The sequence below is a fragment of the Xyrauchen texanus genome, chromosome 46 (genome assembly GCF_025860055.1).
Source record: "Xyrauchen texanus isolate HMW12.3.18 chromosome 46, RBS_HiC_50CHRs, whole genome shotgun sequence".
Classification (NCBI taxonomy): domain Eukaryota; kingdom Metazoa; phylum Chordata; class Actinopteri; order Cypriniformes; family Catostomidae; genus Xyrauchen; species Xyrauchen texanus.
Window position 1 is genome coordinate 5,697,448 of NC_068321.1, and position 21,973 is coordinate 5,719,420.

A 21,973-nucleotide genomic window follows, 5' to 3' on the forward strand; every position below is an offset into this window, starting at 1 on the left:
ATTTTATCAATTAATCTTATTTAATATGCATTTTGCTTCCAAAAATTCTTATAAAGGAGTTTGGAAATATTCGGTCAGCCCCTATCAGTAAAAACATATTGAAAGTACTTATATGACGTGTGTTAGTTAATAACGTTAAAAATATATTTCTGTTTGATTAGTTCCATGAAAGCTTTGCTTGGGGCGCGAAAAAATGAACTCTACTATGGTGAAGACTTTGTTCATGAATATTAATTTCGTGTGATTACGCTAACACAGTAGTCTTAACCGATTGGCTAAAAGGCAGACTTGAAAGATTGTGGGCGCTTGGTTCATGAATATTAATTAAATCACATCGCTGACCCGATGGATTGTTGGATTGTAAGATTTGGAAATGTGGTAAAAACATGTGTATTTGATGTGATATTTTTTTATTAATATATATTGTACAGTTATTTATGATATCTGGAAAATACCACATACATAAGAAATTGTAAAACAAAATTCTCACATTTTGTCAAATAATGTTAGCACTGAAAACATCTAATGTGTATTTGTGGAAATGTTATTAATGGTGTGATGTGAGAGATTTTAATTTATTTACTTATTATTTTTTATTTAATTTTTTATGACGTACAGATAAAAATAACTAGTAAAAAGAAATGTCACCGATACCTACTTAATACTCATATACCTTGGCCGTAGTAAGATTGGAAATTGAGGTAGTGGGGCGGTTCTGTGTGTTGTGTGGGGCTGGGCGTAGGCTGTACCACACAACACACACACACACACACACACACACATACACTACAGCGGAGCACATTGTTCACATTTGGGCTGTCTACAACATCTATTCTAATCCAGAAAACCCTCGAAATAAACGATATCGTCTGGAGCGTGATTGCATTCGGGGAATCAGAGGTGAGCTGAACATTGCTTGTCTTTAAATACATAAATCCTTTCATTACATGCAATTCTGTAGTATGACCAAGTAATTCACTGGGCAATACTGATTGTTGTTTACATACATAAAATACATGTTTTTAATAATTCACACATGCATGGTTGGTAAATTTTTATGGGGCTTATTAGTTCGTTTTTTATTATTAATTGCATTGAATGTATGTGTTTGGATGACTAAAGGATGGTCTATAGATTCTAGTATTGTTGTTGATTTTTCTCTTGTATGTGTCAATCTATTTTTAAACTGTTTCTTAAATAGAAAACCTCCATTTATGTTTTTGTACACCCTTCACCGGGAAACTTGCTGAAGCATCCAAACACTGAAATAATATCAGTTTACATCGAATCAGACTCTAATAATCGATGAAAAACTGATCATGGCTTCTGTTACCAAGATCGTGCAGTCATTGGGAAAGAGGTTATGCGTTGCTTTGATTGTGAACATGTCTATTTGAAAACTATTTGATCCCCGACATAGTAACGTAGATTATATTTTGTAAGTTTTGGTGGCATCCATGTGACAGTTACGAGTATGTCTGTATAAAGTAGGGTGACGCCCCATAGTACCGAACATAAAATTACGAAATCTACTACGGTGAAGACATGGCTCATTAATATTAATTAGTCCGCGCGAGATTGCCTCGTAACCTTCCAATGGCAAGGGTTGTTTCTTAAATACGAATCAGTTGTTGCTTACGTTGCGTTGTAGTCTCCCAATGGCTCGGCTCGACTCATTAATAATAATATCTTCACCATAGTAGGATTCCATAGTATTGTTTGGACTTTGGAAAGCAGTGCGGAAGTTTCCTCACAGGGCAATCAAGTTTAATTTGTTGTATGTATTCAAAAACAAAAGTTTGCTGTTTTTATATCGTCCCTAGTATATTTTAAAGTAGTGGGCACTGCGTAGTGTGTTTAGTGGATTTTCACTCGTATTGTAAATTGAAAGTAACCATGTGTTTTTCTGAGGCCCAAGACTGTTTACTGTTATTTGAAAAGATGTGAGTAGGTGCTGGTGTTATCAGATAATTTGATTACTAGTCAGATTAGTTGACTATTAGTCGATTAAAGTCTTTTTACAGTCTTTTACTAATAATCAAATTACAGTGAAGGGCACACTGACAGTTCAAATCTGACATTTGAGCAGAAAGGGGCGACATATTAATTTATGAGTTAATATGCATTATTAATACAAATTGTATATCCTTTCTTATATGCTAAAATGAGAACTTTCCTGACCCATGACTTATATAAAAAAAAATTAAACATTTATATGTTAAAAAATATATTTATTTAAAAATTTTAGATTATTTGCCTTTATCTTATTTATGTATACATTTTTGATGGTTTATTCGTATTAAAAAAATATATATTTTATTTTTAGATTTTTTTCCTTCACAATCTTTATGATTGTATTCATACATTGTTTGATCTTATTGCACATTTATATAGAAAAAAACTCCACAGTTTTACCACCATTTGTGTACTTTTCAGACAGTCCCTTACCCACCACAGGCACATTTTACAACTTGTATATCAACGATAAATTGGCGATCTGGAACGATTTTACCGTGACGCCATCTGACCAGCTTAAATATGGGACAAATTACCATATTGATTCAATATAGGACGTATAATTTTATCTTTAAATGTGGGACGATCGCATATTTTATGGGACGGGTGGCAACCCTATCCATAAGATTTGCAGTCACATCTAATGTAAGTCATTGTATCAGTATGATGAAAATTCCCATGGATTTTAATAAATAATAAGTAGTCTGCAAGTACATGGACCCTCAAAGATATAAATGATGTATTCTATTTGAGAAATAGGCCTGTTGTTGCAAATTGCATGCATATTGATATTTTTTTGTTTTACATTTGTTGTATTAATTTATATTTTTATACACGATTTACTTAAAATTTACTGTACAAGAAATGGATACCAACATGTAGCCAGTTGTAGCTAGTAGACATGTAATGATCTGGCCAGTGATGGTTATTTTGGGGGATGATCTCAGTAGTTCGCTCCGTCTGGATCTATTATGGTTCCTTAGTATTTGATTCCTTCATCTCCCCTGTGAGGTTACTTTTACCGTCTGAAGCCGTCTGGAAATCTCTTACTGCTGTTGTAGGTTTGCGGCTCAGTGAAAATTGATACTTCAGATTCTGTTGGGACCATCTGACAATTACTCAAAAGTAACCGTAACATAATGTTTAGCAATATGATATTTAGAATTACTATATTAGAATTTGTTGTGGCAAAAAGGCTTTTAATGATCAGTTAAATAAATTTAGTGTTATGTACAATGAAAAGAGATTGATTTATTGATTGATAAGGACTTTTTACAACCAATACAGATTATTTTAGATCACTGAAATAAGCATTTTTTCACTGCAGCTCGATTCTGTAGTGATGTTTATGTTGTGAACGTCTTTTTATACAAATCTTTTAAGTGAACGAATTGTTCTCGTTCACCTCCATGCACTGAATCATATTTTTCGCTCACTGAAGTCTGATACTTTCGAAGCCAATGGACTCAACGGACAATGAACTAGTCTGAACGAGATGAGGTGATTTGTAAGTGAACTGAATATACCGGTAAACTCGTTCACGAATGATTCATGAACGAAGATCTGCTGAACGACTGAATGAGAGGAGGCATGTCATTCGTTCAGTTCGGCATGTGAACAGGTAAAATGCACAAATTTAAGAATGACTGAAGAAGACGTACAGTAAGAATTACATGAATTATGGATGGATATGTTGTGCTTTGTTGCACAGTGTAAGATATTTAGGCTTTTCTTAAACTTTTTCTTTGTCTTGTTAATAATTTAGCCCAGCATTTGACAAAATATAGGGGAAAAAAGACTTGCCATTTGTGGTCAAAACGATTATGGTATTTAAACTATTTTTAATGTACACATGCAAATTACATTTATTGTAATTGTAGTGTAACTTGAAGATATGGTCAGTAAACAAATCAATGAATGATCTGAACCAATCTTTTTGGTGAATGGAATCACTGAAATGAATCAAAATCACCACCACTATTGTTTTGAGAGACCCGCTTGGACCCACCCCAACAACATTACTCAACCAATGCTTGAGTTGGGGGTGGGGCTATCTGACTGTTTGTCTGACCACTGCATGAGGGTCATAATCAGAAAACTGTTTGGAACATATTGTTTATTTTTGCAATTTAATTCGTGGCGCTAGGGTCACAGAAATGACATACTTCATTTTTTTTTATATGTACACACTCACCAGATGGTTCATTTATCAGTAGAGTTTTATATATTAAGCAGAAAATCGGTTAAAAACATCTGTAAAACCAATCATCGCTCTATCTCAAATTATGAAATTGCATCTGTTCTTGTGTATCTTATGGTGACCGCAATATTTATACTGTAAATGATTGTTTTGACATCTTTTAGATTTTAAGCAAGACAGAAACATCATTCTGTGGTCCAAAACTCTGTGGATTTCACGTGTTGTTGTCGAAATGTGAAATATGAAATTAGTAATGTTATGACAGTACTGTATGTGTTGTATTGTCATTGCTGGGCATTGGCATAAACTCTATTTCTATGGTCAGTTAAATTTGTTAGTTAGTTCAATTACAGTCATGGCAGAGCGACAGTTTGTAGAGAAATCTTGCTGAACAAGTTATCTAAAGGTGAAGTCTGCAATTTCTATGCAACTAGTGGCACCAAAAAGAATTGGAAAAAATAATTATTGTTTTCAAACACTCACTGCATCTTCTAATGTTCAAACAAACAACGTCCCATCCCCAAACACATGCAATTGGTTGAGCCAAAGTTGCAGTGTCAGAGCTGGTCTGGACGCTCAAAAAAACAGCAATGATTTGATACTGCCACAGTGTTTACAGTTTTCGTGGAATTCAGCTTACGAATGGCTTTCTAACAGTTGTCTCTGCCGATTAAGCTGGTATAGGATAAAGTATTTTAACGTAAAAGTTTTGTTTTATAGCTAAAACAGTGTATGGGGTATAAGGGAAAGGAGGAGGCGAGAACCTGCTTGACAATAGAAATGGTAGTTTAATGTAGAAATAAACAAAAAACACACAAACATAAACACAGAGCAGCTGCCTGTAATTCCCACTCCCTATCGAACTGTCGTCACCTACGACCTTTATCCCTCGCGCGCCCCAATTAGGCTGATTGTGGACCGGGTGTGCATTGTTCCAGCCCTGCCCCGCCCTCCTCCGCTCTACACACAGTTTATTGGCACAGACATTAAAAGGTAACTCTATCGCCCCCTTGAGTACTGAGGTTTGTTACCCCTACAGTAACACGAGAATGTTAAGTAATTGCAAATATTTGTGTTTGTGTTCTTGCGTTTGTATGTTTCTGTACTGAAGGTAGGGTAATTATTTGCTTGGTCAAACACAAAGGTCTTCATACCTTGTTGCTGTCCATTAAAATGCAACTCCTTCACAGACCAGATGTCCCTAAATACAGTGTCAGTATTCTGTCAAGTGGGTTTATCCTGATGTTCCAGTGGGACTATTGAGATTCAAAATGAGCCATTCATATAGCCAGTTCATGATGACAGACTGTAAATATATGGCCTTAAGCTCTAACATATCACAAAACTTTAAGACTGTATAGTTCTTCCTTTGGTAGTGACTTTGACAAGGGCCAAATTGTTATGGTCAGTCAACTGGGTCAGAGCATCTCTGAAACGGCAAGGCTTGTGGGGTCCTCCTTGTCAGCAGTGGTGATTACCTACCAACAGTGGTCCAAGGAGGGACAAACTGGTGACAGGATGTTGGGTTCCCAAGGTTCATCGATGCTTTATTGTACAGAACATTGGGGACTCATTAGGACTGGTTTGAAGCCACATGGCACTTTTGTTGTAATTATGAATCTGTAAGGGTGAACGAGACAGAAAGAGAGTGAGAGAGAGAGAGGTATATCTCTGGGAAGAGTCCATTGGGACCTTGAGTGTCCCATCTGTGCTGGTCTCTACTGATCCTATGTTCATCCCAAACAAAATGTTGCAGTGACAGAAGGACCTAATCAAACTTTCATATCGCTCTGTGTATATTATTAATCCAATCTCTCCCTCACTGTGGCCTAGTTTAGTTAAGGAGGTTATTCAAATGATGGTTTATTAGGGCACAGTCTGCTCAAACATATCACAGTGTAGTGAAAGTGAAAGTGGCACTATCACATCTCTTCTGGTTTTGCACGAATGCATATCAACATGAACAACCCATACCACATTTTCCTGACAATGACACTGTATTCTTGTTAAACTAAACTGTAAAGCTCGACATTATGCCAAAGCACATCCATTTCTGGATGGTAAAAATCGACGCGTTGGCCAACTTATTGACAAACATATAGCTTAAATGCTACTGCTCTGAAATGAAGAGGAAAATGTGCCTTCGGTGTGTACTTATGGTGTATCTTTGCATCATGCTGTCACAGAGAATAATTGTAAATGTAGTCACTCAAGCCTATCTTTTCATGAACCCACTAATTGAGAGGTATTTTCTGGCAAGATTTATCAATGTTCTTCATCAGCAGTAATGTTGGGTATCGTCAATCACATCACGATACGTATTGTGATACACGTTACGATTCAATATATTGTGATACATCATGATATTGTAACTGGATTTTTTTTATAAGCGGATTAGTGGTTATCAGCGCAGTGTCCATGTAAACATGCTCAGAGTCAAGGTTGATCATAAGTCTCATGCTTCTTCTTTTAAATCTTCTATCACATTCAACCAAATCATACAACAAATTGATGGTATTTGAGGAAGTATCAGTTTTACATGTAAATGACTGTCATGTATAAACTCTCTGCCCTTTGCCTTTAATAGTTTGTGTGTGTGTGTGTGTGTGTGTGTGTGTGTGTGTGTGTGTGTGTGTGTGTGTGTGTGTGTGTGTGTGTGTGTGTGTGAGCATGTTCTGGGTAGTCTGTGTTGATGTGTGTTGTTACTCATTAATCGCCCACCGCTTTAGAGTAATTCAAAGTGCTAGAGAGTAAGTTACTATAGTACCAAGAAGCTTTGTGTTTTCATTAATCATTAACATTGCAGATGCACATTTGGTGATCTCTGGAAAATATTAGAGCCCAGATTATGGCAAGTAAGCATCTAATAATAAAACATCACACCCAGTGCTCAATGTCTGGAAATGTGCTGTCCTGAATGCTCACCTCTGTAAAAACTGTCCCATAAGAAGTTAGTTTTTGTCAGAAAAATGAATTCTATAGACAGTCATCTCCTATCCAATGATATATATAATGTGATATGGACCTGAAACTATGATTTAATGATGTATTTATTAGTCACTAGACATGTAATGTCATATTTGTCAGCATGATGTCATCAGATTTCACTGGTAGGATGAGTGACAAAGCATTACTAATCATTACTACAAAGCTAATAAAGAGTCATTTAACAGTGATGTCATGAAGCCTCAAGTTAATTTTTTAATTTTGGATATGTGCTAGGCACTGACGATGACCGATCACATTCATAGGCTAATACAGATGCAGTACAACAAATAAAAGAAAATGTGAGTATATTGAGACGTTTCTAAAAGGTTGAATTTCTTTTTAAATTGACACCACTTCTAAGAAAATACAGCAGTCCTGCACGAAATGCTGAAAAAAACAGCAAGACGTGGCACAGCGGTCAAAAACGCCTGTTTAGTGCACACATTACGAGTGAATGGCCCCTTGTGTGGAGGTCTTTGGCCATTGGGTCTTGCTCTCTTATCAGCGTCTCACTGTATAAGTGCTAGGTATGCGCATACAACTATATTTATTGAAAAAACACTGTGGTACCTGCAGTATTATGAAGCTTGAGTCCGTGGTAGTACTATGGCACCGGTATAGGCTACTGTGCAGCAGTAAGTTTACATGGAACTATTGATGAGTTTCTTTTCTCATTTTACTTTTTTACTTAAGATTTGAGAAAATAAACTGGCTAAATCTTTTGACTTTAACATTTTATGAATTTTTTGTTAACAGCCAGACATATTCCTTGCAGTAAACGATAGCTATAACACATTGCTGAATGGTTTATATTGATTCATTGCCCCTTCCTATGGACGTAGGAGACAACGTCGATTTATAAATCAGATGTCTTGCAGCTAGCTTTTCCCCATACCTGAAATAAAGTCTTTAAAATGTAGAATTTAATTTGTTAATATTTTAGTGAAAACAGTTCACAGTGATTTCTGCAATTGCATCTCTTGTGGCAACATTGAGAATGCAACACGTACTTGTTATGAATTGTGGTCTGACATTTTGGAACATAACAACACACGGAATTGAGCTTGTGTAGCTAGAAACCTCTATGTTTACATACTTGCGTAGAGTACGGTTCTGGCCTTAAACAGTGGAAGGTGGAAGACTATTCCAGAAAATCTTTGGATAAATGAATGCAACCTTTAATAAGTCACTCTTGATCTTGGCACACATTTTGAATAACGATAAAAGGCAGGTAAAACTGTACCAGCTTGTAATAATTTGCTCACAACTGTATGGTTTTAGTCAGGTTGTTTAATGTTAAATGACTTTGGACTTTTGGAGCCAGTAGCTCCTTACCTTTCATTTTTGGGTGAACCAATGTGCTACACCACCGCTAAAAGATATCCCTAGGACAAAAACTAGGAACATTTGTCTCTAAAGAGGATGTCGTAACATGATTTAATGTGAATAAAGCTGGTGGTTGTTTGTGTTGATTTTGTTGGTGTTTTTTCAGGTGTGGAGAGAGGTTGCAGAGGAGTGAAGGCATGACTGAATATAAACTGGTGGTGGTGGGAGCTGGAGGCGTCGGCAAGAGTGCTCTCACTATCCAGCTTATACAGAATCACTTTGTGGATGAATATGACCCCACTATAGAGGTAATGTGTGGTCAAATGTGTGCACAATTTATGAACCATGCAGTGATCTTGGCTAGTGCTGGGCAATATGGCAAAAAAAATTCTATCTCAATGTTTTTCAGCCTATTGACGATATTCACAATCAGTGAAAACATAAAATCAACCACAAAGCCGAGGTTTAAAATGATCTAGGAATGTTTTCCACAGTTTTACATTTAATGGACACAAAGAATATTGAATCATTTTCATATGCACCAATACACAATATACAGTGAAACAAAGCATTATATATATATATATACACACACTCACTGAGAACTTTATTAGAAACACTATGGTCCTTATAAAGTGCCTGACATGGCCTTCTGCTGTTATAGCCCAGCTGCCTCAAGGTTCGATGTGTTGTGCATTCTGAGATGTTATTCTGCTCACTGTTATCTGAGCTACCGTAGCCTTTCTGTCAGCTCAAACCATTCTGGCAATTCTCCGTTGACCTCTCTCATCAACAATGCATTTCCGTCTGCAGAACTGCTGCTCACTGGATGTTTTTGGCACTATTCTGCGTAAATTCTGTTTTGCGTGAAAATCCCAGGAGATCAGCAGTTACAGAAATACTCAAACCAGCCCATGTGGCACTAACAGTCATGCCACAGTCTAAATCACAGAGATCACATTTTTTCACCATTCTGATGGTTGATGTGAACATTAACTGAAGCTCCTGACCCATATCTGCATAATCAGCAGACAAGTCCAAGTACTGTCCGCACGCAGCCCAGTTTTTTTTTTATTATTTAGTGATCGTGTAATAAAAAAAAACTAGTCTGCATGCGGACAGTCTGCTTGTACTGTAATGATGATGGAATTTGCATCGGGATGTACCACCATGTGAAAAAAAACAAAGTATAAAATAATCCAACAGCTTTGACAACGGCTTTGTGAATTTTGTGTAAATATTGGGTAAAATAAGTGATAAGCAATATAGTTTGTTTCATTAAAGCTGAAGAGTGTAATTTCCGCCAATAGCGTCACCAAATGGAATAGCAAAATGAATGTTTGTGTGTTGTCTGCGCATGCCATTGACTATGCTAAAAGAGTATCATAAAGCAGTTGTAGTGTGCATGTTTTGAACATGTCCGTATGTGCTCCTGGTCAAAAGAGTATACTTTGAGAGGCTAAGTACTCAAACGTGCGCAAGGCGGAACGGCACATGGTAAAACAAAGTTATCCTATCCTTTAAGGGGTCATGACATGAGGCATCAAATGTTCTTTGATCTTTGTTCTTTGAATGACAGAAGTCATTGTACTTTAAAAACACTGTAAGTTTCAGAACTCAAAACTTCTTTCTAACTGCAGGAAAAGAGCATTTGTTGAAAGCAAGCTGCCAAAACAACTCATTCTCCAGTTCCCCCACTCTGTGATGTCACACTGTGTTAGACATTTGCATCTGACCGCCTCCACAACAACATATCAACCACTCCTTTACCTTTAATCACTTCCGTAGTCCCACCTAGAAGTGGTGAGCAGAGCAGGTCAGTCAAGAGCAGAGAGCCAATCACAACAGTGGGTGTTTCCTGTCAAGTCTTAAAGGAGAAGCAGCACCAAAACTGAGAGGGTCAGAATGAAGGTGGAAAATAATCATGTTTTACAAATATATGACTGTTTTTGAACCAAAAACCTTATTAGTATTATAAGTGAATCTTAAGGAACATATTAAAATAATAAACAGGCATGTCATGAGCCCTTTAACACTCAATTATATTGGTCTGTTACTACCTTCCACCTCTCTGTCTCTCTTCATCTTTCTGCACACTCTCTCTTTCTCTTTATTCTGTTTTCCCACCACGCCCGTCTCTGGACAAACAATGTGCTTTTTATGGCTTCTCTCTCTCTCTGCACCAACACACACAAGCAGAGTCTGCTTTATAACGGGACCAAAGTGAACCATCCCTACAGTCTGTTTAGTGTTCTAATCCCTGCAATTGTATGCAACAAATCATTCGTAGTTATTAACGGTGCTTAATTATAACTCATACTTAATGGTTAGGGATTTAAACAAGCCCATAAACCGATGTATTACACTTCAAAGTTTTCCTTATCCCACACCATTAGTGCTACAGACATGAATCAGGGATATTCCACCCGAGTATAAAAGTCCTGTCAACAATTACTCACCCTCATGTTGTTCCAAACCTGTAGGACTTTCCTTCTTCTGTGGAACATGCAGCGGAAGTGAACGGCGACTGAGGCTAACATTCTGCCCTTTGTGTTCCACGGATGAAAGAAAGTCTTGCGGGTTTGGAACAACATTAGGGTGAGTAAATGTTGACAGAATTTTCATTTTTGGGTGAACGATTCAATTATGAATACTTCAATTAGTTATTATCTTTCTCTGTGCAGGATTCGTACAGGAAGCAGGTCGTGATTGACGGAGAGACTTGTCTACTGGATATCTTGGACACTGCAGGTCAGGAGGAGTACAGCGCCATGAGGGACCAGTACATGAGGACCGGGGAGGGCTTCCTCTGTGTCTTTGCCATTAATAACAGCAAGTCCTTTGAGGACATTCACCAATACAGGTGTGTGTGTGTGTGTGTGTGTGTTTAAAAATTAAACAGTTGTCATCATATTGAAGATTTCTTCTTTAAAATTATGATGAGCAAAAAAAAAAAAATATATATATATATATATATATATATATATATATATATATATATATATATATATATATATTAGCCGATTCAGTCAGATACAGGCTAAATCTACACATGCAGAAAGGAATTTAAAAAAGGACATCATTCACACATTTCCCAACAATTGCGTGTTCATTTGTTCAATATTTTGGCTCATCCGATTATGGTTTCAGCTACCAATATTTGTATTTTTTACCATGATTAAATCCGTTCCAAAGGATTCCGCAGATTTCCCTGCAAAATCAGTGTAGAAAACGTGGAAATGGTTCTGTAAAGGGATTAATGGAAAGGAGGAGGCGAAAACCGGCTTGACGATATAAATTATATTTTAATAAAAACAAAAAGACAAACACACACAGCTGACCGTAAATCTCTCTCTCTCTGTCGCACTGCAGTCTCCAGTCGGCCTTTATCCCTCAGAGGCTTGATTAGCCTGATTAGGGGCCGGGTGTGCAGCATCACGACCCAGCCCCTTCCTCCGCCCTGCCACAGTTTCATTTTATTTTTCCCTGAGGCCAGTTTAAAATGTTAAGTAAAGGTTTTTATTCCAAATAATTACAAATAATTATATTGTGGTATTCCATGATAGTTTTTAACCCTCTCACTGACCACTATAATTAATCAGCCTTGTTTTTACTGTTGTACCTTTAATACTTCCATATAAATGAGTTTATTTTCAATAAATGTTCTGGTTAGGCTGAGGGGGGAGTCCAAAAAAATTAACATTTTTATTTGCTTAAAGAAAATAAAGCCTGTTTTAGGACCAATAAGACTTTTTATGATTTTCATGAGAATTAAGGCACTTCACTTTTAATTCAAATGACTATGGAAGCATATTAATGACAAAAGTCTTAAAAAGCAAACGTAATTACACTAATTGAGGAAAAAAACACACATTGCATTAACAGTGCTTGCATTTTTGGCAGTGCAGTTGGGGAGACAAACCATCGCTTGTAGTTTAAGGAGTCTCGGTGTCGCCATTCTTGTATATAGCTTTCACGTTGCTACACAACGTTTTTATTAAGTTGCGTTGGTCCGATGACATCACTATGTGTCATGCACTCAATAATATGTGTGAAAATCTTTTTTTTATATTGTGGGTGAGAGAGGGGGAGGGGAAGGGCATGGGTGCTTTCCAGTTAGTGATTATGGCGAAATACAATGAAACACTTGCACATATTAAAAGTTATTTCAGATAATTTACTAGTTTTGATGAAGTTACAGGGTTGTGGCCAGTGTTGGGTGTAACGAATTACAAAGTACTTGGATTACATATTTATTGCTAAGACAATAATATTAAAAAGTAGAATGTATTTTAAAATGCATTGCGTTCCTATGTTGGTACTTTTATGCGTGTTGCTGTGCAGCTATTGAGCATTGAGGACACGTATCGAGGCGATGACAGATGAGTGAGCTGTGTTACTATGGACGCAGCGGAGTGTAGGCATTTTTTAAATTGTAAACGAAAGTAAAGCATTTCAAAATGTCATGCGCTCACAATCAATCTCAGTGAGCTCTTGTCTACATGCTTCCATAAACCCTGGCTGGGCCGGCGTCAAATCCTCCTTAAATATCAGCGCTCTTCCCCATCCTCACGCACCTCCCTCATCGTCCATCTGCAGCTGCCGCGGGTGGAGAGGGGATCGGCTTCGGGTGTATATGGAAAACCGTGCACGTTCCTGTCTGACAGAGGGATATATCGCTCACAAGTTGGAAACATTTGCGGAACAGCATCTTGAAAATGACGTGGCTAAGCAAACAGCTCTTATGTTCTTTATGTACTGTACACAACTAAACACACACACAGTGCAATAGCGTTACTGATGTGCAAGTGATAGAGGATAATCAATTCGTTCAAGCACAAGCAGGGAGGTAGAAATAATCCACTCTCCCTAAAGTTGTGTAAACACACACATGCATGCCACACACAGCTAAGAAGGTTGTAGATAATGTGGACACACACTCAATATTTGAGAAGAATGTTAAGTCGCATATTTAGAAATGCATTAGATCATTTTAGCCAAGTTGCTGTCTTTGTCATATTGCTGTAATGTTTTTATTGTTTTCAGTTGATATTAAAGTATTAAAAGAGCTATTAGTTTCACATAGTTTTTTTTCTGCAGGGTTGTTTGGTTTTAGAAAGTAACTTAATAGTAATTAGTAATCTGATTACTTTCCCAACTACTTTCATTAAAGTAATCAGATTACAATTTTAAGAGAAACAGTAAATGGTCTGCACATATATAGCGTCTTTTTAACATTAGCGGTATTCAAAGCACTTTACACTGCGTCTCATTCACCCATTCACACACACACATTCACACACCAATGACGGCAGAGCTGCCATGCAAGGTGCTAACCTGCCATTGGGAGCAACTTGGGGTTCAGTGTCTTGCCCAAGGACACTTCGGCATGTGGAGTCATGTGGGCCAGGAATCGAACCACCAACCCTGCGATTAGTGGACAAACCGCTCTACCAACTGAGCCTCAGAGAGAAGTAATCAATAGTGGATTACTTTTTGAAAGTAACTTACCCAACACTGGTTGCGGCACCGTTTGTTGGTTGCCACTCAAGTCTCTATGTGCTCGCGTGTGCACGTATGTATGTGTGTCAGCGTATGAGTGTGTGTGAGACAAGAGCGGAAGTGAGAGAGAGCTATAGGGTTAGGGCTTTTCAACCAAAATTGAAATACATTTAGGATATTAGAGACATTGTTTGTCATTCTTATCCAGTGTAATTAACCACTGTCTTTGTTTTGCTGTGGTAGCCTGTACAGCTCTGTGAAATAATTGAAATAATTTGACGAAGTGATATGGAACTGGTATGCGGTCAAGACCTGGAACTACTTCATAGCCATGCGTTTACTGGAAAAATAATAACACACATTAGAACATCTGTCAACCAATCAGAATCAAGCATTCAACAGACCCATGGTATAAGAAAGGTTAATATATTTTTTACACACTCGGTCCCGGGGTTCAGCACCAGTGTTAAGGGATCAATGGAAAGGAGGAGGCGAGAACCGGCTTGACGATATAAATAATAGTTTTAATGATAAACTTAAAAGACAACATAAACACACACATGACGGACATGTCCGTAAACGATCTCTCTCTCCCGCACGGTCCTCTGCAGTCGACCTTTAACTCTCACTGAGGCATAATTAGCCTAATACGGGACCGGGTGTGTAGGATCACAACCCGGCCCCGCCCTCCGCCCTGCCACATTAATATTTACAGCTTAAATAAACAACCATGTTAAATTGCAGCCCCCTAAAATGCAAGCACTGTTACTGCAATGCATTTATTTCTCCAGGACAATCTCAGGAGATCAACAGTTACAGAAATACTCAAATCAGCCCATTTGGCAACAACAATCATGCCATGTTCCCAAATCACTGAGATCCTCATTCTGATGGTTGATGTGAACATTAAATTAAGCTCCTGACCCATATCTGCATGATTTTATGCACTGCTGCCACCCGATTGCTGATTAGATAATCGCATGGATTGTTGGTGCCAGATGGGCTGGTTTGAGTATTTCTGTAACTGCTGATGCCCTGGAATTTTCACAAACAACAGTCTCTAGAATTTACTCAGAATGGTGCCAAAAACATCCAGTGAGCGGCAGTTCTGTGGATGGAAATACCTTGTTGCTGAGAGAGGTCAACAGACAATGACCAGACTGGTTTGACCAGACAAAGTCTACTGTAACTCAAATAACTGTGGCTGATCGGTGTATAAGCAAAACATATACACTGGTGGCCAAAAGTTTGGAAAAATGTCCAGATTTTGCTCTTATGGAAAGAAATTTTTATTTTTATTCACCAAAGTGGCATTCAACTGATCACAATGTATAGTCAGGTCATTGATAACGTGAAGAATTACTATTACAATTTACTTAAACTACTTCAAAGACTTGAAGTACCTCCACGTGCTGCAATGACAGCATTGCATATATTTTTCTTCTCCACAATTTGGTATTCCCAATTCCCAATGCGCTCTTAAGTCCTCGTGGTGGCTTGGTGACTCCAAGGTGGTGAAGGATGAATCTCAGTTGCCTCCATGTCTGAGACGTCAATCCGTGCATGGCTTGTTGAGCGCGTTACCGTGGAGATATGGCACATGTGGAGGCTTCACGCTATTCTCAGGCATCCACGCACAACTCACAGAGAGCGAGAACCACATTATAGCGACCACGATGAGGTTGCCCCATGTGACTCTACCCTCCCAAGCAACCGATTTGGTTGCTTAGAGCTGTCACTCAGCACGCCCTGGATTCGAACTTGCGACTCCAGGGGTGGTAGTCAGCGACTTTACTTGCTGAGCTACCCAGGCCTCTGTTTTTTGGGGGGGATTTTGGGATGAAAAGTATCCTGGCATGTTTTTGAGATATTCATCCTAACAGCAGTAGTTTGTTTCTCCAATGCAAACAGCCGAAGTTGACAAGCTAAACTGCTACACAATTTCAGACATATTCTGACTTTTGTCCTGCTGTTTATAACAACATTTGACGTCACAACGAATGAAAGGTGGATTACACAGTTGGATACTTAAACTGTATCCATGGATCCATCCCAAAATATTCAGTAGTTCTACTTCAAAGGACGGCCGAAAGTGAGACCGAATATTTATAGTGCAGTGTCAGTGAAATCGATCCCTATTCAATTAGACTGTAGGAGAGAGAGAGGGAGAGAGAGCTTTCAAGGACATGAGCAGAGAATGGAAAAGCAGAATAACTGAATTATATCAATCAGTTTGTTATTTATGGGTAATGGGGTCTAGATAATGGAGTTTTGAAACATGAAGCACAATATATCATGGAGTATTGTAATGCACTGTTTAATATCAGCCTAAGATAGCAGCTGTGTATAATATTCATTTAGCATTAAACAGTTTGTTCCACTTATGGTTGGAAAATGGTTTGAAGATCGAGAAAGCTGCAGGTTATTTTATATAGAGTCTAATATTATTAGACTAAAAGGGTTTAGAAAACCTAGTGAGCTGCTTTGCTGGTTACTAACAGAACACGTTCTTGTGCTAATAAAAGCTAGAGAACGCAACGAATGGAACCAAATTCAGGAGTCTCGAGACTCGTTTTTAAAAGTTGAAGTTCTTTTAACTTGACACATAGTCTGAAGAACCCAGCACTGCGGTAAAAATGCTGAAAAGAATCCTGTTCTAGAAGTAAAATTGATCGGCCATCCATAGTTTTGATTCCCTAGCAGTGCATGTCCATTTGTAATGTACAAAAAAAAAAGATTTAAAGAAGTTTCTTTGTTTTTTCATTTATAATCAAACATCGTCTTATGGTATTTGACCGTGACCTTTTCTCTGTGCTCACAGGGAGCAGATCAAACGGGTGAAGGATTCAGACGATGTGCCCATGGTGCTTGTTGGTAATAAATGTGATCTGCCAGCTCGGACAGTGGACACACGGCAAGCGCAAGAGCTCGCCCGAAGTTACGGCATCCCATTCATTGAGACCTCGGCCAAAACCAGACAAGTGAGTCCAGTTGCGTAGATTCCAATGGGTATGGGAGCGGGGAGGTGATCTCAATGTATATTAAAATAATGTACAAGACTATTGATTGTTTTGTTCTTTTTTTTCTGGAAGAAAATGTCTTCAAAGACAAGTTTTATAACGAAATAATCGTTTGGTTTTTAAGCTTATATTAACAGAACTTCAAAGGTCTTTAACTTTTTAATAGTTCCAGCAGCTTCTTTGGACTTACAGTACTGTATATAATGCAGTAATTCTCTTCATGGCCACCTACACACACACACACACACACACACACACAGGGTGTGTTGTATAACACTGCAGGGGATGACTCACTGGCACTTTGTGTTATGCCAGAATGTCGAAGACTGCAAGAAACAGACCACACTTTTATCTGCAGTTTTGCGTATTTCATCAATGGCTGTAATTTTCCATCTACACTCATAAGTAGAAATGGCCATGGTATTCATATCCAGAGATTATGTTCTGTCACAATTGCCAGTCATATGAGATGTGGGTAGTGTTAGTGTGGGTAAGTGTTTTGTTTTTGCCAATCACAGTTGAAGAAATCAGCAGATAAGATCAGAATTGATGTTTTGAGTTTGATCATGACCTTACTTAATATCTCTGCAGGGTGTGGAGGACGCATTTTATACCCTTGTACGGGAGATCCGTCAACACAAAATGAGGAAGCTGAACCCTCCAGACGAGAGCGGACAGGACTGCATGAGCTGCCGTTGCGTTGTGTCGTGATCAAGGTGCCAAAATATACACTCACACATATTATAGGGTATGGCGGTATTTTTGTGCCATAATTCTGTGTGTGCAAGGGAATATAATGAGCAAATGAAAATCATTTGACATTTTAATCAGAATTGACATTTCTGCAATGTTCAATTTCACAGATTTGTATTTTAGTTAGAAGTTTTGCCTGTTGACGAAGAAGTCCCTTTAATTTATTCAATATTTCGTCATGTCATATTGTCACTTATGTCTATATCTTACACGAGTGTACATCATTTTAAAGATATTTCCTCCAAAATACTATTACTATTGATTTTGTTTAATACTTATCCATTAGATAAAAATGGTACCTTAAACAAAATGGCATGCTAAATACTGACAGTATTACAAATATTGTAAGTCTCTGGAAAATCTTAAAGGTCAGAACTGAACTTCGATTCGGTCATCTACCAGTGAAAGACAGGCAGCATAACCTGCAAATCACTTCTAAAACATCACTTAGAAAGCTTTAAAGGTTCTTATCACTACTGATTAGATGTGTTTTCATGAGATTTACACGTCTTCACTAGAGATTTTTATTTTACAACCAATAAAGATTATTTTAATGTTTACGTGTCCGATAACCCTTATATAGAACCAATATATAATAATTTTTTGAATTTTTGCACTAGGGTAACAAACTATTCTTTACACATCCACAAGATACTGCCTTTTATAGGTAGATTCAATATAAAAAAAACAATAGGTTAGTGTAAATATAATTAACCATTATGCCAAACCGATATTAAATAAATTATTTACTTACTCCTTTTTGCACAATAGTAACAAACTATTCTTTACACACCTACCAGATGGCGGCATTTATCAGCAAATTTGATATTAAAAAACAATAACTGATTAAGTAGAAAAATTTACATATTGTTGAGAGGAAATGTCAATAACATATGCAGAACCAATATTAAATGTTTTATTTATGCCTTTTTGCGCAATAGTAACTAACTACTCTTAACACACCCACCAGATGGTGGTATTTATCTGCAGATTCAATATTAAAAAAAGAGAAGAAGTGTAAATATCGGTTTGTGTAAATATCAATAAATGATATTCAGAACCGATATTTAATAATTGTTTTATTTACGCCTTTTTGCACAATGGTAACTAATTATTCTTTATAAACTGACCAGATGCCACTGTTTATATGTAAATGCGATTATAAAAAAGAAACCGTAACCGATAAAGCAGAAAAGGTTAAATATCGGTTAGTGTAAATATCGATAACCGATATACAGGACCAATATTTAATAATTGTTTTATATATGCCTTTATGCACATGCTGTATCAGTAGATTCTATATAAAAAAATAAAGTAATGATTAAGCAGAAAAGTGTAAATATCGGTTTGTGTAAATATCGATAACCGATATACAGGACCAATATTTAATAATTGTTTTATATATGCCTTTATGCACATGCTGTATCAGTAAATTCTATATAAAAAAAATAAATGAGTGATTAAGCAGAAAAGTGTAAATATCGGTTTGTGTAAATATCAATAAATGATATGCAGAACCGATATTTAATAATTGTTTTATTTACGCCTTTTTGCACAATGGTAACTAATTATTGTTCATAAACCGACCAGATGCCACCGTTTATATGTAAATGCGATTATAAAAAAAACTGTAACCGATAAAGCAGAAAATGTTAAATATCGGTTTGTGTAAATATCAATAACCGATATATAGGACCAATATTTAATAATTGTTTTATTTATGCCTTTATGCACATGCTGTATCAGTAGATTAGATATAATTTTTTTTATTAATGATTAAGCAGAAAAGTGTAAATATCGATAACCGATATGCAGGACCAATATTTAATAATTGTTTTATATATGATTTTTTTGCTCAATGGTAACTAATTATCTTCATACACCCACCAGATGGTGCCATTTATCGGCAGATTCTATATGAAAAAAACAAACACTGAAAAAGTAGAAAAGTGTAAATATCACTAAATGATATGCTGAACCATTATTTAATAATTGTTTTATTTATGCCTTTTTACATAATGGTAACTAATTATCTTTATACACCCACCAGATGGCGCCATTTATAGGTAAATGTGATTATAAAAAAACTGTGACTAATAAAGCAGAACATTTTAAATATTGGTTAGTGTAAATATTGATAACCGATATACGGGACCAATATTTAATCATTGTTTTATATATGATTTTTTTTGCTCAATGGTAACTAATTATCTTTATACACCCACCAGATGGCGGCATTTATAAAAAAAAAATAAGACTAAAAGAACAATAACCGATTAAGCAGAAAAGTTTAAATATCAATTAAAAGCATATCAGTAAAACTTATAATCGGTCGATCTCTAGTCTTCACCCTTGCAATAAGAGTATCTTGTTTTCTTTTCCTTAGCTGACTAGCGGGAGTTGGGAGAATTTGACCCACGGTTCCGTATGGCAGAATGGCCCAGAGAGGAAAGACTATCATGTCATCTGAAAGAGACTGTTTATGAAAAGCAAGCAAGGACCCTTGCGAATCGAACATTTGAAACAGGAAGGAGCCTTGATTTGACCACCTGAGTGACCTCTCTGGGTGTTCACATCTGCCTGATCATCACCACTAATGACTTAATTGTTTATGTTCTTTATTTGTAACCCCAGTGTGCTAATACTCTGTGGGCTCTGTGGATTTCTGCTAAATTATTGTTCTTGAAGTCTCAACACTGGTCTTAAACGGACTTTGCATCTCTCCTGACCTCAACGTCATTCAAACAAACCTTCCTCTGCTCAGATTGCAAGGACTGGACACTAGTGACCTCATCCCATGTCCCCTGATCCCTTCAGTTGCACCTCACGGAAAGCATATCGGGTTGGGTGTAGAAAGTTGGAAGCTATGTTCAATTTATTCTTAAAGAAGTCGCTCCTCAAAGATATTTGTTTCACTTAATATTCAGTTTTAACAACCTTTGTGAATAAGGGGCTTTGAAATCCAAACGGGAGCATTAGTTATGTGTATGTTATGAAAATAAAAAGGCTGACTGGATTTTCAATAATAAAACTGTTGAGCTGTTTAAAGACCCTTTTCTTTGTTTTGAAATAATGTCTGTGCAACCTTTATGACATTTGAAAGATATGTGAGCAAATATCCTTGTAAAAGTCATGCTGTAAGACCTTTGACATTGAATCAGCAGACATGGGCAAAAGGGAAAAAGATAATGGCACCCCATGTGGCTGTTAAAGTAAATACAGATATTGAAATAAGTACTATAATTCAGGGCTTATTTCTTGGTAGAAGTTAAGTCATAAGTTGACAAAAAATGAGATAGTGGGATATCTAAAACTGTGAAGTGCACATCTATGCTGCCTTCAAACCCTCAACCGATTAAGGCAACTTTTTTGGCAGGATTTGATGCAAAAATTGGATTTGGACATGCCTTGTTCCTCAATATACTGCCTGCCACGGCAGCATCATTCAGCTTTCAGATACAGCCGATGGAATATGGTGCCTAAATGCTACTGATTGATCAACAAACAAGGGACAGGTGAGAACAGAGAAACAGGAAATAATGATACTACGCCTCCAAGTGATCACCATGGAAAGTCTCAGATGACACAATGTTGAAATGGCTCATATATTGTTTTGCCTGCCATTATTCCAACAATCATAAAATCCTGTTGGTCCTCTTGACCACACAACTTTTAACAGGGGACACAGAAGCACATGTCCTGCAAAACACTGTATCTAGCCATGAATGTGAACGGTACCATCAGCTAATATTGGCTGGGATGGTACTTTGCAATTCCAGTCCTATATTTCGTGATTTTGGCGAGCTGAGGTGGAGGGTGAGCGAGATGTTTTATAAGTGGGAAAAGGGTGTCTGTTTTACAGATGCCACATCACTGAGACAACACCAGGCTTTTTCTGTACACTAAAAATCTATGAATTGCACAAAAATATCCGTTATTACCACTCTCGCTCGCTTAACGTCTCTGACTCTCTGGTTTGCAACAGAGACACTACGCTTGAGTGTGTCGTTCTTTGGCCAATGACCAAAATAGGAAAATACTACAAATTTCTGGTGCCATTTTGTGATTGTTGGGGTGGTCTACATGCAGCCCACCCTCAATGTTTGTAACACACAGCCCGCCCCCAAATTGCTTTTAACTATACTGTGTTTGCCTTTGTTTGATTGGG

General features: G+C 37.2%; 1 protein-coding gene across 2 annotated transcripts; it reads left to right on the forward strand.

The window, feature by feature from the left end:
• Positions 1 to 761: 761 nt before the first annotated feature.
• LOC127638544 (GTPase HRas-like) lies at positions 762 to 20,848 on the forward strand. Of its 2 annotated transcripts, none has more exons than XM_052120115.1 (6): positions 762 to 900; positions 8,697 to 8,838; positions 11,215 to 11,393; positions 16,854 to 17,013; positions 17,644 to 17,768; positions 20,192 to 20,848. In XM_052120115.1, the coding sequence occupies exons 2-5, from the start codon at positions 8,728 to 8,730 to the stop codon at positions 17,761 to 17,763; spliced, it is 570 nt and encodes a 189-aa protein (XP_051976075.1). In that variant the 5' UTR covers positions 762 to 900; positions 8,697 to 8,727; the 3' UTR covers positions 17,764 to 17,768; positions 20,192 to 20,848. The 2 variants fall into 2 exon arrangements, with proteins under 2 accessions (XP_051976075.1, XP_051976074.1); XM_052120114.1 differs by lacking the exon at positions 762 to 900 and adding an exon at positions 7,304 to 7,503.
• The last annotated feature ends 1,125 nt before the right edge of the window (positions 20,849 to 21,973 follow it).

Bases quoted from the DNA above. Each gene is read 5' to 3' on its own strand.
- LOC127638544 (XM_052120114.1), top strand. The intron at 8,839-11,214 runs GTAATGTGTGGT...TTCTCTGTGCAG, and splicing joins AATATGACCCCACTATAGAG to GATTCGTACAGGAAGCAGGT. The intron at 11,394-16,853 runs GTGTGTGTGTGT...CTGTGCTCACAG, and splicing joins GAGGACATTCACCAATACAG to GGAGCAGATCAAACGGGTGA.